This window comes from Stenella coeruleoalba, assembly GCF_951394435.1.
Source record: "Stenella coeruleoalba genome assembly, chromosome: 3".
Classification (NCBI taxonomy): domain Eukaryota; kingdom Metazoa; phylum Chordata; class Mammalia; order Artiodactyla; family Delphinidae; genus Stenella; species Stenella coeruleoalba.
In genome coordinates, this window is record NC_137148.1 from 51,692,134 (window position 1) to 51,709,338 (window position 17,205).

General features: G+C 35.7%; 1 protein-coding gene across 1 annotated transcript in view; it reads right to left on the minus strand.

Annotated features, from left to right (window-relative positions):
• The window catches only part of ADAMTS6 (ADAM metallopeptidase with thrombospondin type 1 motif 6), a 276,006-nt gene that overhangs the window by 150,933 nt on the left and 107,868 nt on the right, over nt 1–17,205 (minus strand). Inside the window, exons 8-9 of the mRNA XM_079916157.1 lie at nt 11,975–12,018; nt 7,798–7,903 (exon numbers count right to left, since the gene is read on the minus strand). Coding sequence (XP_079772283.1) covers nt 7,798–7,903; nt 11,975–12,018 — 150 coding nt within the window. The remainder of the gene's footprint in view (nt 1–7,797; nt 7,904–11,974; nt 12,019–17,205) is intronic.

The window sequence follows — 17,205 nt, forward strand, 5'->3', positions numbered from 1 at the left end:
TAAATGCCTACATTAAAAAATTCAAATAAATAGGCATCTAAATAAGAAAGGAAGAAGTAAAATTGTCCCTCTTTGCAGACGTTATGATCTTGTATACAGAAAAACCTAAAGACGCCACATAAAAATTTTTAGAATAAATGAATTCAATAAAGTACAGGACACAAAATCAAAATGCAAAAATCAGTTGTGTTTCTGTATACTAACAATGAATAACCTGAAAAAAAAAAAAAGAAAAAACAAAGAAAACAATCTCATTTAGAATAGCATAAAAAATATTAAGGAATAAATTTAGCCAAGGACAGGAAAGATCTCTACACTGAAAGCTATAAGACATTTATAAAAGACAGAAATAAGTGAAAAGATAGTCCATGTAAATGGACAGGGTGAGTTAACACTGTTAAAATGTTCATACTACCTAAACCATCTAGTATAGATTGAATGCAATTCATATCAAAATTTCAATGACATTTTTTATAGAAACAGAAGAACAATCCTAAAATTTGTATGGAACTACAAAACACACCAAACAGCCTAAGCAATCTTGAGAAAGAACAAAGCTGGAATTATGACTATTGCTGATTTCAAACTATACTACAAAGCTACAGTAATCAAAACAGTATGGTACTCGCATAAAAACAGACACATATACCCAATAGAACAGAATGGGGAGTCCATAAAAAAAAAACCCATACATATATTGTCAACTAATATTTGAAAAGGGAGCCAAGCATAGTCAATGAGAAAAGGATAGTCTCTTCAATAAATGATGTTGTGAAAACTGGGCATTACCATGCAAAAAAAAGGAAAGAAATTGGACCCCTATCTTACACAACTCACAAGAATTAACTTAAAATAGATTAAAGACTTAAATGTAAACCCAGAAACTATAAAACTTCTAGAAGAAAACATAGGGGAAAAGCTCCTTGACAGTGTTTTGGCAATGAGTTCTTGGATATGAAATCAAAAGCATAAGCAACAAAAGCAAGAATAAACAAAGTTGGACTACATCAAACTAAAAAGCTTCTACACAGCAAAAGGAGCAATCAACAAAATGAAAAGGCAACCTATGGAATGGAAGAAAATATTTGCAAACCACACAACTGATAAGGAGTTAAAATCCAAAATATAAAGGAACTCATACAACTCAATAGCCAAAACAAACAAACAACATTTTAAAACAACGTTTTAAAATGGGCGAAGGACCTGAGTAGACATTATTCTAAAGAAGACATATAGATGACCAACAAGTACTTGAAAAGGTGCTCACATCACTAATCATCTGGTAAATGAAAATCAAAACCACAATGAGATATAATCTTATACCTGTTAGAATGGCTAATAAGAGACTTCAAGTGCTGGTAAGGATGTGGAGAAAAGGGAACTATTGTGCACTGTTGGTGGGAATATAAATTGGTACAGTCACTATGGAAAATAGTATAAAGGTTTCTCAAAAAAATTAAAAATAGAACTACCATATGATCCAGCAATCCCACTTCTGCTTATATAGCCAAAGGAAATAAAATTTCTATTTCAAATAGATATCTACACCCCCATGTTCACTGAAGCATTACTCACAATAGCCAAGAAATGAAAACACCCTAAGTACATACCAGTGGATGAATGGCTAAAGGAAATGTGATACACATACACCCCCACACATAGTGGAATATTATTCAATCATAAAAAAGAAGGAAATTCTGCCATTTCCTTCTGTACAGCAAAAGAAACAATCAACAAAATGAAAAGGCAAACTATGGAATGGAAGAAAATATTTGCAACATGGATGAACCTTGGGGGCATTATGATAAGTGAAATAGGTCAGATAAAGACAAATATTGTATGATCTCACTTATATTTGGAATCTAAGAGCTGAACTCATAGAGAGTAGATTGGTGGTTGTCAGGGGACTGGGGTCTGGAGGAAATGGGAAGATGCCGTTCAAAGTGTACAAACTTCCAGTTATAAGATGAAAAAGTTCTAGGGGGGGCTCAGTAAAGCATGGTGACTATAGTTAATAATACTGTACTGTATACTTGAAAGCTGCTCAGAGAATGAATCTTAAATGTTCTCACCACACACACAAAAATAGGTAATTATATGATGTGTTGGATCTATTAACTAACCTTATCATGGTAATCATTTCGCAATATATACGTGTATCAAATCATCACGTTGTACCTCTTAAACTTATACAATGTTATATGTCAATTATATCTCAATAAAGCTGGAAAAAAAGGAGAAAACACAAATTACAAATATCATGAATGAATGATGGAACATCATTATTTATATTATAGACATAATAATATCAAGGACAAAATAATATCAACCTTATGTATACAAACTCTTCCAGAAAATAGAACACTTCCTAATTCAATTTATAAGACTAACTTTATTCTGATACCAAAACTAGTCAAAGACATTAAAAGAAAACTACAAACCAACAAATTTATTTTTAACAAATTGGGCTGAAATAACTGGATCTTCATATGAGGAAAAAAGGGAACTTCCACCCTTACCTCACACCATACAAAAAAAGTTAACTCAAAATGAACTACAGATCTTAATATAAAAGCTAAAAGTATAAAATTTAGACAAAAATATAGAAGAAAATTTTCACAATCTTGAAGTAGGCAAAGATTTCTTAGGACACAAAAACACAAACCATAAAGGAAAAATTATAAATTAGACTTCATCAAAATTTTAAAACTCTGCTTTTCAGAAGACCTCATTAAAAAATGAATGGCAAGCAAAAGACTTGGAGAAAATATTCACATTATGTATACATGATAAAGACTTTTATCCAGAATATATTGAGAACTCTTACAGCTCAATAAGAATGAAACACCTCAGTTTTTTTTTTAAATGGGAAAAGGAATAGACATTTAAGAAGATAATGAATAACAAGCACAAGAAAAGATGTTCATCATCACTAACATCATTATTTATCAGAAAATAATCAACTAATTAAAGACACAATGAGATACCACTAAAATGCATAATAATGGCTAAATCAAAAAGATTTATAATAATAAATGTTGGCAAGGATCTGCAGTAACTGGAACTCTCATAGATTGCTAGTGGGACTGCAAAATGGTATACAGCCACTTTGAATTAGAGTTTTCTTGTTTATTATAAAGTGAAACTAACATATACCATACTACCAGCTGCACTACCCAAGGGAAATAAAAGCATATGTCCAGACAAATTCTTGTACATGGTTGTTCATACCAGATCTATTTATAATAGCTCCAAACTAGAAACAATCTAAAATGTGATGTGTGCTATTATGATATGGAATACTCTTCAGGGAAAAAAAGAACTATTGATACACACAACAACAACATGACTGAACCTCAAAACCATTGTGCTGAGGGAAGGAAGCTAGACACAAAAGAATACCCACTATATGAGTCCACTTGAATGAAACTATAGAAAAGATGAGTTTAATCTATAAAGATAAAAAGTAGATCTGTGGTTGTCTGGGGCCAAGGAAAGGGGGAGGAGTGTGGAGACTGACTGTAAAAGGGAACAAAGGGAATTTTTTAGGCAATGTAAATGTTGGTAGCTTGACTGTGGTGGTGGGTACATGGTTATACACATTTGTCAAAATTTCTCATACTGTACAAAAAATGGACGCATATTTATTGTATATAAATTATAACTAAATGTTTTAAAACTTACTCATGGGAAAGCAAACACTTCCAGAAAATAGAACACTTGACTCATTTTATGACTAACACTATTTCAATACCAAAACTAGACAAAGGCATTAAAGGGTCAACTACCTTGGTGTATGTTTATTATTAGCCTTCTGTCAAGAAAACACAGCACTTGTACACACTGCTATTTTTTTTTTTTTTTTTTTTTGCGGTACACAGGCCTCTCACTGTTGTGGCCTCTCCCGTTGTGGAGCACAGGCTCCGGATGCGCAGGCTCAGCAGCCATGGCTCACGGGCCCAGCTGCTCCGCGGCATCTGGGATCATCCCGGACCGGGGCACGAACCCGTGTCCCCTGCATCGGCAGGCGGACTCTCAACCACTGCGCCACCAGGGAAGCCCCACACTGCTATTTTTAAAATGGATAACCAACAAGGACCTACTATATAGCACAGGGAACTATGCTGAATATTGTATAACAACCTAAATGGGAAAAGAATTTGAAAAAGAATAGCTATATGTATATGTATAACTGAATCACTTTGCTGTACACCTGAAACTATCACAACATTGTTAATCAACTATACTCCAATACAAAAAAAATTTTTTTAAGTCTCCATATATTGTACACCCACAAAAAAAAAAGAAAAGAAAAAAAAAGAAAACAGCACTGATCAAGCATTTAAAGATACTTAGGTATTTGCAGCAGGAGAGGGGAAGTTTGGATAAAGAAAACAGTAATAATAGCTTCCTAACACAGTAACCTAATTTACAATTTTATCCTGAAGTCTTGCCACATTTCTCCTTCTTTAAAAACTTCATCTCCTAACCAATCTTCTATAAAAAGTATATCTCGGGCTTCCCTGGTGGCACAGTGGTTGAGAGTCCGCCTGCCGATGCAGGGGACACGGGTTTGTGCCCCGGTCTGGGAAGATCCCACATGCCGCGGAGCGGCTGGGCCCCTGAGCCATGGCCGCTGAGCCTGCGCGTCTGGAGCCTGTGCTCCGCAACGGGAGAGGCCACAGCAGTGAGAGGCCCACGTACCACAAAAAAAAAAAAAAAAAGTATATCTCTACTGGTAAGACCAAACATTGAAAATGATTTTTAAAAGCAAGACTGATAAACCCCTGCAGCTTTCAATACAACTTTTGACAATCCTTTCAAAATTAGAGTAACAGTTCACTCAATCACTATTAATTAATAAATGAGTTAAGTCAAATCTAAAAGTTTTATTGTTCACTTATTGTGAAAAAAAGTCAGACATATATAATAGTAGAGGGAGCACCATAATGAACTCCCATCCACATGTCATCAACATTATAAAATTCAAAATGTTACTATTCTTGCTTTAACTTTCTTTTTTTCTCGTTTCTTTAACAAGCAAATCTCAGATGTCCTGCCACTTCAGTCACATATACTTCAATATGCATCTCTAAAAAAATATGGATTTTTAAAAAAAGATTTCTTTTTAAGATTACTTATTTTTGTACAGCATGAATATATTAGCTAGCTTTCTCAATATACTACATACCTGGTTGAATTCTTGCCACCTGTCTTCAACATCATAATTTTTTTCAACTTCTGAAAACTATGGCAACTACATTATTAATAAAAAAATCATTCAAAGAATATTCTTTTTTATAAGATTTCATTAAGTGTTGATAGCTTATAGCCTTCATTAAAACTAGACTGTCATTTAAATATAGCATAAAGCTCAGTTTTTCATTTGACAAGGAAACTAATTTCTTGTTTGCATAAGGGAGTGAACAGAAACAAAAAGTGGTCACTAAGGCCTAGCCAAAGAAAAGAAGTTATCCACTGCTGTTTAAAATGGATATAATATCCCTACATAAGTATGCAATGGGTGCAAAACCATATTCTACACAACCTGAAGATTGGTAGAAAGTATTCGCATTCTAGTGACTCAGTAGAGGCACTTTTCATGGTCGAATATTTTTCGACCTAATTCATGGTCGAAATATTTTTCTCACTAATTCATGGTCGAATATTTTTCACTGTAATTAATCTGGAGATATCACCACATCACTTAACATTCATTCTACTAAATGATAAAAATTACAAAAACCTTTGTTTTATACTCTATAGAGTATAGAGCACATTATACTCTATTTGAAAAGTATACCTGATATATTTACCATGACTATTATTTTGTTTCAGGAAGAATAGAGAGCACTATATTTTAATGATGACATGAGTTGTACTAGAGTTGACTTGCTAAATTCCTTAAAGCTAAACCCTAAGATCTTAAAAGCAAGTAAAAGGATTTTCATCAATGAATAAGACAGTGTGTTAAACATACCCTACCTAGTTGTCTGAGGACAAAGGGATAGGGGGATAGTGACATAGGAATCAACGTGGAAAGAAAGTTAATTTTTAGGGCTTCAAATAACATTTTTGAATTGAAGCGTTTCTTCTGGCTTTCAATATAAAGCATTTTGTGAATTCCTCCCCCCCCATTTTTAACATTCACATCATCAAAAAAGAATTAGCTATGAAATAAAGTTACAACAAGGCACATAAATCTTAAGAGGTATATTCTACTTCTCTCCTACATTTCTTCTACATAAGGTACAAACCATTCATCTGAGGAAGAATTAAAAGGAATTATCCATAAGGTCAACAAAAAAATCTAGGAAGCCTCACAGTAGCTCAGTTAGAATCTTAATAAAAGATAAAAAGAGAGATAAACCCTCACCTTGCCTATTTAAGTACATATAAGAATGGGACTTATAATGCATACATTGACATTGACTAACTCGTGGCTCCATGAGGTAATACTGCTCTCATACACATATTATTTATCCACTGCATGTTACTTATCCTAACCTTTCAATTTAATTGAATCTAACAGAACCTATTAAATTCAGCCTGGTTGCATAAGATTATGACAGTAATTAATGAGTCAGATTTTTAAGTGAGTTGAAGATAAACTGCCTGGTTAAGAAGGCTTTTCCCTTTTGTTCCCCTGCTGTTTATTGAAATGGAAACTAGAATACCAATATTCTTAGGATTTGACTAAAAGTGTAATACTGACTTTTCCCTGTGTCTGAATTAAGTCAGGTTTGAAACTTGTTGGTTACTTGAATTCACACATAAATCAATACCAATTTGGTAAAATTTAAATGGCAATTTTCAAAATAATGCAACAGACTGACCCAATTTTACTCTCCCCTTTGGGAAAAAAAAAAAGCTGAACTACAGATTTATCTCAGGAATGACCTCTGAGGCAAGTCATATAATAAGCATTCATTTTATTTGTTCTTTTTTCCCCCATCCATTTTTTCTACCAAAAAAAGCAGACTATAAAATTTAAATCATATAAACATCAGAAGTTCTTAGAAATAGGCTGCTTGTTTTAGTTTAAAATGTTTGACTATCCTTTTAAAGTTTTCAAACTTCTCTCCCTCCACATAAGCAAGCTTTTACATTTACTATTCCCTGTTATTTGAAATAAAGTAAGCGTTTTATCGCTGTTGGGTGGTGGGTTGGGGGAGGGGGAAGTCATAGGATAGTTTTTGGCACAGATTTATTTAAAACAAATATTAAAAACTCCAGTTCCTCCTGAAAAGTAGTGAGGATGATATCTCACTACTCTTGTAAATATCAGGGTTTTTTTTTTTTCCACTGACACACAAGTGCACCTGAAAATACAAGTTGCATAGCAGTGATTACACAAACCTAGAAAAGGCATGCTCACAGCTGTTTGAAGAGTGAAAACTCAAAGTACACTTTATGGTAATGGTGTCAATGATGATTTTTAAATATATATGTATTGTCACTTGAGAAAAAGAAAGATCATTAAACAATTCGACTGTGAGAAACTCGGTGTTGAGTGGACCACGGTAAAGCTAAATTGTTTCAAATGTACATAACAAAACTTAAGTGTGGTGCATTCACCACTCTGAGGACACTAGTCATTGAATCAGAAAGATTATTTAACAAGTCTCCAGTTCTTAAGATGATTTATCCCAATACCTTAAATGATAACATTCTCTATTGAAATCAGACAAAAAGGCAGTAAAATATGGTTGAGCACAGGCGTTCCACACAGTAGTTATGAGTTGCTCAAAAGAGTGGAGTTCTAAAATTTATTTTGATTTTCTTAAACTCACTCACTTGTGACCAATCTCATGTGCAATGGTAAAAGCTGAACCCAGGCCAATGTCTTCATTAATGCTGCAGCTCCTTTCAGGCTCACACATTCCAGCCACAGAGGCCAAGCCTGAATAAACAGAAGGAGACACAAAGGGTCAAGCCAAGGTGTTTCAGTCTTAAAAAGCCCATACTTATAAATGCCTGGATTCTTTTTAATAACCTCCATGCACAGAAGGAGCAGTTGGCAAAAGGTTAACTTTCTAGTCATTTGCAAAATCACTGGGGGGAGTTTCACTTTGCCGGCTAGACATTAATATTTTTTGAACTGCAGTCAGTGCTGGAAAATGTCTAGACTAGGGGTTAGATTTATAAATTTTACTTCTGGTAACTTGGGACCACCTAGTAACTTGAGCCAGAAGAGGGAATTCAAGAAAGCATTTCTATTTTAACATTCTTCAGGCTGTAGAAAGCAAAATATATCCACATTATTTTTCTAAAAAGATCTGTTTAAGTTTAGTGGGTTCATAAAAATATACAAGCAACTTTTTAGTTACCAAAAAAAGGGAATCCCAAATGGTTTTTAAAAATGACATTTTTATAAAAACAAAAATGAATGATTCAAAACAGAAAAAGAACTGTTAAAGATGGGAGGTTTTTGCATTTTTTTAATCTTCTGAAATTAGTCCTGCAAGTGATGCAACAATTTCTTTAAGTATTTTAATGGGCGGAAAGTCATCCACACATTCAGCGTGGTTCTCCCCTCTCTCATCCCCCTTAAATGCATTAGTTTTAGTAATAAAGCAAAAACTATGGTGTTAATTCACTGATTCTAGTGAAATGTTATATTACTCAAGGTATTCTTCCCTTGGGAATTTTAGTATATAAAAGTTTTAATATTTATTTCCAAATGAATATCATGCTCTGTGATTAGTTCAAAACTTTAAAATAGTGCTGAGAAAAAAGAATTTTTGTGTGAAAGATATAATGTCATGTGTTATAAGGAAATAGATGCTAAGCCATACTTAACACACATATGTACTAAAGTTATTTAGAAGAAATTGAAGGAAAAGTAGGAAAAATATTTTATATGATAGTAGTCTACTATCAACACCCAGGTATTAATAATTACCTCCCACCAAAAGTGATTTCAATCCAATTCAATTAATATTTATCGAATGCAATAAACAATGTTCTACGCTAGGTACAAAGTCCAGTTACACTAATTTGGAACAGTAAAAGCTATTCAATTCATATTCTTACTGACAAGAAAGCTCTAGAAATTGTGTATTTTTGTATGCTCTAATATGAAATATCAACATTAATAACCACATTGGAAAAGAGCTGAGGTTAGTGTTGGATTTGCTGATAGACTGTTTGCTTTTCCTACTGATTTATGTTGCAGTGGGGGCAGGAGCTGGGGAGGAGGTGATTTTTGCCTCACAGAGTTAATAATAGTGATATCTTTGTTCTGCCCTTCCATTCACTTAGAGGTCTTGGGACTTGAAGAAGAGGAAGTAAAGAGGGACTAGTTGAGGCAGGATGACTTAATTTTTTTGGTTAATCAAAAATATTTAATGAATATTACTTCCAAATTCCACTGAGAGAAAAAGAGACAGAGAGAGGGAAAATACAAAAAAGTCTGCAGTACATTATCTGCCTTTAAGCTACTGGGTTCAACATGGTCCATGATATGGAAAAAACAAAGCCACTCTATTTGAATATTGTTTCTGTTTTGAGCTTTATGAAATTTGGTTTAAAAAATTACTAATATTTATTGTTAAATTAACATTACTTATATTTCCTGAAATCTATTATGCCATTATCCTTTTGTTGTTGTTGTTCTTTGGTATGTGCCATATGGCCCTATTTTTAATTGAGAATGACAAATGACTCCCCAAGGTGTATTTGTAAGCACAGATTTACTTATGCATCTGATATAAAATTGTTAGCTCTACTAAAAGAACAACCTAAGAAAAAACATATCTGAGAAATAACTAGTTGTTGAAAGTATAAGGTAAATCTTAACTAAAATAAAAGACTAATTTAGATGCTAATGTATTTTTCACAACTTCCCACCATTTTTTCTATTCCTGTAAAACTGAAGCTGTCAAAGTTCTTATGTGTGATTGTGTTAATAGGGGTTTGATGACTACTCGGGTCATTTAGATTTCCTCAGTTTGATGGCCACAGTTTGCACCCTGAAATCTACTTAACCAGGTTACAATTGGTCACCAGCAGTACTAAGCAAGAAAATATCCAAGAGTCAGCATGAAAACCAATATGAAAGTTACCAGAAAGACCACTCAAAAAGAAAAAACCTGATCAACTGTGCTGATAATATATTTTCCACATATTAAAATCAACACATGTATAAACAACACAATTCATTCAGTTTTCAGTATAAGAAATAGTATAAAAATAAGTTATAATGGTTTATAATTTGAAAAATAATTTATATTAGGATTGAAAATACACTGACATGTATCCAAGTATTAAAATATTGATTCTGGAAATTAATAAACTATCCCAACGTATTAGGCAGTGTTATTATTCATGTCCCAATGAAGACCATATCTCAGTGTAAATAAACTACCTTCAAAAAGCAGAATAGAATATGTATAGATACATACATATGCATATAGCTATACATATATATTTCCTCAAAATAAACACACTAGAGAATACAAGCTAGAGCTTGCACCTTCTTTGAAACTTGGTGAATATTATACCTAAAATTGATTAAGCACTTAGTAACTGCTTATGGAGTATGTACAATACAGGGAATAAGTTAAACAGTATAATTTCTACATTAAACAACACCAGTTCATTTCTATAGTAAACGCCTTTATATTTCCTTAAATGACTTAAAAAATATCCTTGCAGCATAAGGGCAGATATTACTCCTACATCATAGATAAGGAAATTAAGGAACAAAGAGCTAAATAAACTGTAAAAGGTAGTAATGCACTGAAACTGTCAAAGCCAGTTGTTGGTTTTCAGCTCAGGTTCCCTTCCTTTGGATTATTGTTGGTCTTGTTAACCTAAAACACTGTGAAGAAAATCTTTTTGATGTGAGCTCTCTCAGCAAAGAGTTCTTTCTCTGTGTTATGATTTTAACCAGCAAACTTCTCCACCATAATACTTGTCATCGGCAAATTGGGATTTCTCCTTTTGCTGTAAATCCTGAGGGAAATGAGGAAGGAGAAGCCTGGGAAGGCAGGTAAAATCATCAAGAGAAATTTTAATTTTTGAAGAGATGTTTCACACTGACCTCTCCAGGACCTCTACTTTAAATTTGATCATCCCCAAATTCTCATGAGGCGCATAGGAACAGAATTCATAACTATTCCTTTACAGATAAGAAAAGTGAGACTTGTCAGAGAATCTAGAGAATTCACCTTCAGTTGCTTAACTTCTGAGTCTGTAAAAAGCCTCTATGACTCTAAAAAAAACCCACCATATAAAAGCCTCCTGCTTTTACTTAAAATAATTCTAGTTGCTTAACAATTTAGTCTACTTGAAAGCTACCATTTTCCCCCATTTGTATTTGCAGTTAACTTTTAACCACTACAAAGTTATACTCCGCAACAAAATGATTTTTTAATTTCTAAATACTATAGAATTGCTTTAAAAAAAAACAAGTGATATATGGGAAGCACAAGAAAGATAATTCTGTCCTCTCTCTCCACCTCTGGCTGTAATATTTTACAAAATTTGTTTTATTCTGTTCACGTAATAAAATTTTCCAATAATATCTTTATTTATGAGGATATAATCCTTCCACAAAATTGGACCAAAAGAAGTACTGTTCTTAATGACTCTCCATGAAGTATCCCCTAAGTTTTTTTTCCCTTTCCTTCCTGGACTCAGATTTGAAGTTGCTGGTTGCTTTAATTTGCTCTCAAACTCCTTAGTAGTTTTGGAAAATACATTACAGAGATGGATTATATGAAAATGAGTGGTAACTTTTGATTTATTATTACTGTTTGATGATTTTGAATCACCTCCTAAGCTGTTTTCAATCATCATTCTACTTGTTTCCTAGTAAGTGACATAAACACAAAGGTCAGCTTTACCAGTTTATAGGAATAATTTCAGATGTGGCAGAAAAGAAAATTACCAAATTAATAATAATAAAAAATAAAGCCATTGGACCAAAAAGACAATCTGAACTATCCTCCCTTTATAAAAAACTTACCCAGTGTTCCACAGGGCTTATTTTTATAAGTGCAGATATCATATCTATAGAGGAGAAAAAAGAGAAATGAAATTTGTAATCTGATCAAATTTGTAAAATATTTTTGTATATTCATCACATTTCTTTCATGGAGCTCTGGTTGTCAGACCACAATCAGCGCAATTATGAGCAGCCAGCTGGAGTGTCGGCATTTTCAGCACTCTGGGGGACAAGCCAGCTGCACTATACTCACAGCCTCTGGCTGCAAGCCAATGGGACACCTGCCAGTAAGAAAGAAAGGTTAAAGTGGGTTTTTGTAATTGCAAGTTCCATAAAACCATCTACCATACTGTTTTGAAGCTAGAATAGCTTGTCTGCAGATTGCTACTGCTTCTACAAAAAGCAAATGGGTGGCTTTTTATTCCCAATATCTTTTGGACCTGCTGAAATATTTTTTTATTATAGCCACAGACTATATTTTATACTTCTGAGCTATAAGCAATATTTGGAGTTCCTTTAACACAGGTTCTTGTTTAAAAATAAATTAGGGGACTTCCCTGGTGGCACAGTGGTTAAGAACCCACCTGACAATGCAGGGGACACAGGTTCAAGCCCTGGTCCAGGAAGATCCCACATGCCACGGAGCAACAAAGCCAGTGCGCCACAACTACTGCTCCTGTGCTCTAGAGCCCGTGAGCCACAACTACTGAAGCCCGCACGTCTAGAGCCCGTGCTCCACAACAAGAGAGGCCACTGCAATGAGAAGCCCACACACCGCAACGAAGAGTAGGCCCCGCTCACCGCTACTAGAGAAAGCTGTGCGCAGCAACGAAGACCCAACGCAGCCCAGAATAAAATATAAATAATTAATTATTAAAAATAAAAATAAACTAGGGCAATACAGCAACGGGAATAAAATTGATATCACACAGTTTTCCTAGTTGTATACCAGCAATTTAGTGTGGTTAAAACACAAATATTTTACAAACAGCTAAATAATTAGCTCAATAGAAAGCTTTCCTAATGATGGTCAGATACTTATTCTAATGCTGTACTATATTATAACTCAATACAAAAGATGGAATCCATAATGTTGCATATTTTAAAATATATTACATTTAGAATGCTAAACAGTATTGATGTGGACATTTATTTTTAGTATTTTTATAATATCTTTGTAAACTAATCTCTAAAATCAAAAGTATTCAAAGTTCTAAAGTGAGAATAAAGTTAAAAAGACTGAACATTTTTATTTGCCTACAATTTATGCTACAAATGAAAAGAGTTTCAGGAAAAATTTCACCAACTAAATGAAAATCCAGGTGGTAAAAGTTTTTTTTTAAATTGTATATAAATAATGGTTAGTCCATAGTACTAGAGGAAGGCGTTAATACTTAATCCCATTCTTGTTCATCATATCGAAACTTATTTTCAAGAAACAAATATACCAGCATACCACTGGTTATTCTCATTAGAATCCCTAGAGACTCCCTTTGCCTATTTTTGATTTTCAAAATCTTCATCTTGTTCACTTTACATTTGAGAAAAGGGATTTCTTCTCCTCTTGCATACCATTCTCTTCTGACCATTCACATATTCATCCCCTCTCTTCTCTTGTAATTGGAAACCACAGGATTGCAGTATCTGGTACACTCTTGAATATAAGATAGAGAGGGTACTTGGTGTACTTACCAAAACACCAGAAAGTATATTCTGGATGTCACAACCAATTTATCTTGTGATTATATGTGTAATGCCTATGACATTACATGGACAGAACCCATACCAGCAGTCTTCAACAAAATGTAAAAAAAAAGCCTTCTCATGGGTAATGCAGATTTAAATGTTTAAACGGAGCCTACTTCCAAATCCTCAATTTCCATATGTACCCGTTCCTAAAATTGATTTGCCTGAGGATGCACCTGCAAGTCACCAGCATTCTGTCCCTCTTTCGACTTTCACAATCATCCTGTTTCTACTTTACAAAAAAGAAAGCATACTTCTCACCCATCCCAAACCTTGCTATGGTGTCTTGTTCCCCACCCACCCCTGTGAGTAAAAGTCTCCAGAGCATAATGCAAAGGGATAATTCAAGAGTGCATTGGGGGAAAACCAAGATGGTGGATGAGTAGGAAGACGTGGAGTTCATCTCTCTCCACAAATGCATTAAGAATACATCTACAGATGGAACAATTCTCACAGAACACTGGCTGGACACTAGCAGAAGACCTTGGACACTGGAAAGGACAAGAAAGATCACCACACAACTGGGTAGGATGAAAGAAAGAAGGGAAAAAGAAGAGGAGAGGCAGCGGAACGGGATCTGTACCCCTGGGGGGAGCTAAAGCAGAGGAGAGGTTCCCGCATCCGGGGAAATCCCCTCACTGACGGGGAAATCAGTTGGGACAGAAGGGGAGCATCTGAGGCTGTTGGAGGAGGATGAAACGGCTTGTCTGTGACAGATAGGACAGAGTGAGAACTACACAGCTGGTCCTGTGCGCCCCAGACTGGGACGTGTGTCTGCTGGTGCACACGGGGGGCTGGGGGAGGCGTTAAGAGCTGGAACATGCGGACTGAAGAGCAAACTTGGGGGCAAAGCTGCTGTTGACTGCGAGGACACAGCCTGAGGGGACAGGAGGGAGGAAATCCGCAACCAGGAATGCTTGTGGAGGAAGCCCAGACTGCCATAGAAGCAAGGCGCCACTGTTGACTGATGTGCAGGGGGTGGAGCCGCCATTGCAGCCTCTCTCTTCCCACGCGCCGGCCACCTGTCCCGCCACGCACAAAGAAAAGCCCCCAACAGGGCTGGCCTTCTCATGCCTGCCACCAGGCGCTACAAAAGGCCCCCACCAGAGCTGACCTTCTCGCGCCAGCCGCCAGGCACTAGGAAACGCTCCCACTAGGGCCAGATCTCTTGTGCTTGTGGCCACCGGCTTTCCCGTGCACCTGTCGCCACCGGGGCCCCCGTGACCCAGGAATTCGTGCCACCTCTGAGCCCTGTCCTCACCGGGGCAGACCCGAATGCTCCAGGGCAGCCTTTGGAGCAGACTTCTGTGGGTAGCCCACATACAGAGGTGGGACTAAAACCACAGCTGAGCCCCAGGGGTGGAGCAACTAAGGAAGAGGAACAAATGAAGCACCGGACAAAGGATCATCAGTCTCCAAAATATACAGACAGCTCATGCAGCTCAATATCAAAAAAACAAACGACCCAGTCAAAAAATGGGCAGAAGACCTAAATAGACATTTCTCCAAGGAAGACATACAGATGGCCAAGAGGCACATAAAAAGATGCTCAACATCACTAATTATTAGAGAAATGTAAATCAAAACTACAATAGATATCACCTCACACCAGTGAGAATGGCCATCATCACAAAAACCACAAACAATAAATGCTGGAGAGGGTGTGGAGAAAAGGGAACCCTCTTGCACTGTTGGTGGGAATGTAAATTGATACAGCCACTATGGAGAACAGTATGGAGGTTCCACAAAAAACTAAAAATAGAACTACCATATGACCCAGCAATCCCACTACTGGGCATAGACCCAGAGAAAACCATAGTTCAAAAAGACACATGCACCCCAATGTTCACTGCAGCACTATTTACAATAGCCAGGACATGGAAGCAACCTAAGTGTCCATTGACAGATGACTGGATAAAGAAGATGTGGCATATATATACAATGGAATATTACTCAGCCATAAAAAGGAACAAATTGGGTCATTTGTAGAGACATGGATGGACCTAGAGACTGTCATACAGAATAAAGTAAGTCAGAAAGAGAAAAACAAACATTGTATATTAATGCATATATGGGGAATCTGAAAACATTGGTATAGACCATCTTATTTACAAAGCAGAAATACAGACACAGACGTAGAGAACAAACGTATGGATGCCAAGGGGGAAAGAGGGGTGTGTGATGAATTGGGAGACATATATATACTATTGATACTATGTATAAAATAGATAACTAATGAGAACCTACTGTATAGCACAGGGAACTCTACTCAATGCTCTGTGGTGACCTAAATGGGAAGGAAATCCAAAAAAGAGGGGATACCTGTATACGTATAGCTGATTCACTTTGCTGTACGATAGAAACTAACACAACATTGTAAAGCAACTATACTCCAATAAAAATTAAAAAAAAAAAAAGAATGCACTGATCCTGGAGGATAATCCTTTATGAGCAAAGCAAGAAAAATTGAAGGGGATGACACTTGTTTCATCCTGGGAAGACCTGGGGTCTGTCAGTATGATAGTTTATAAAGCAATCTATATACCTATCTCATATTTAGAATTCAGAAGTGAGACGGTTGTCATGGAGTGTATTAACAGGCTGATTTGACCTAAAAAATGAGGTCAGGCTTGTTATTGACTGATAGTAAGTCTGACTTAGCTAAGTAGTTTGGCAACAAGGAATGATTTAGCCAGTCAGATTTCATGCAGACATTTTTCATGATTGAATGAAATAGGCAGCTCCAACGTTTTGACAAAATTTATTTAAAGCATATACCCAATATATAATATGTTTTTAGCTATAGTCTCTGTAGCTACTTAAACTTGTGATAAAAAGTATTTTATTTTACTTATTTTTTTCTTTTCAACTCACTGCTTTTATTTATTTATTCATTAATATCTTTATTGGAGTATAATTGTTTTACAATGTTGTGTTAGTTCCTGCTGTGCAACAAAGTGAATCAGCTATATGTATACATATATCCCCATATCCCCTCCCTCTTGAGCCTCCCTCCCATCCTCCCTATCCCACCCCTCTAGGTCATCACAAAGTGTCAAGCTGATCTCCCTGTGCTATGCAGCAGCTTCCCACTAGCCACACATATTACATTTGGTAGTGTATGTATGTCAATGCTACTCTCTCACTTTGTCCCAGCTTCCCCTCCCCATCCCCCCACCCCATGACCTCAAGTCCGTTCTCTATGCCTGCATCTTTATTCCTGCCCTGCCACTAGTTTCATCAGTACCATTGATAAAAAGTATTTTAGATATCAGCTTTAATATACACAAAGTGGTACATCATTTTAAAAAATTATTTTAGGAGGCAAATTAAGCAAAAAATTTGAAAAGCACAGATAAATACAACTTATATTTCCACCTCAAAGCAGTCCTTTCTCATCTCCTTTCCTTGTTCTCATTTTGCCTACACCCTTTATATTATACTCATGATGAATATTATTTCATTCTGTCACGACTGCAAAATACCTACACAAAGGCTAAAGCCAC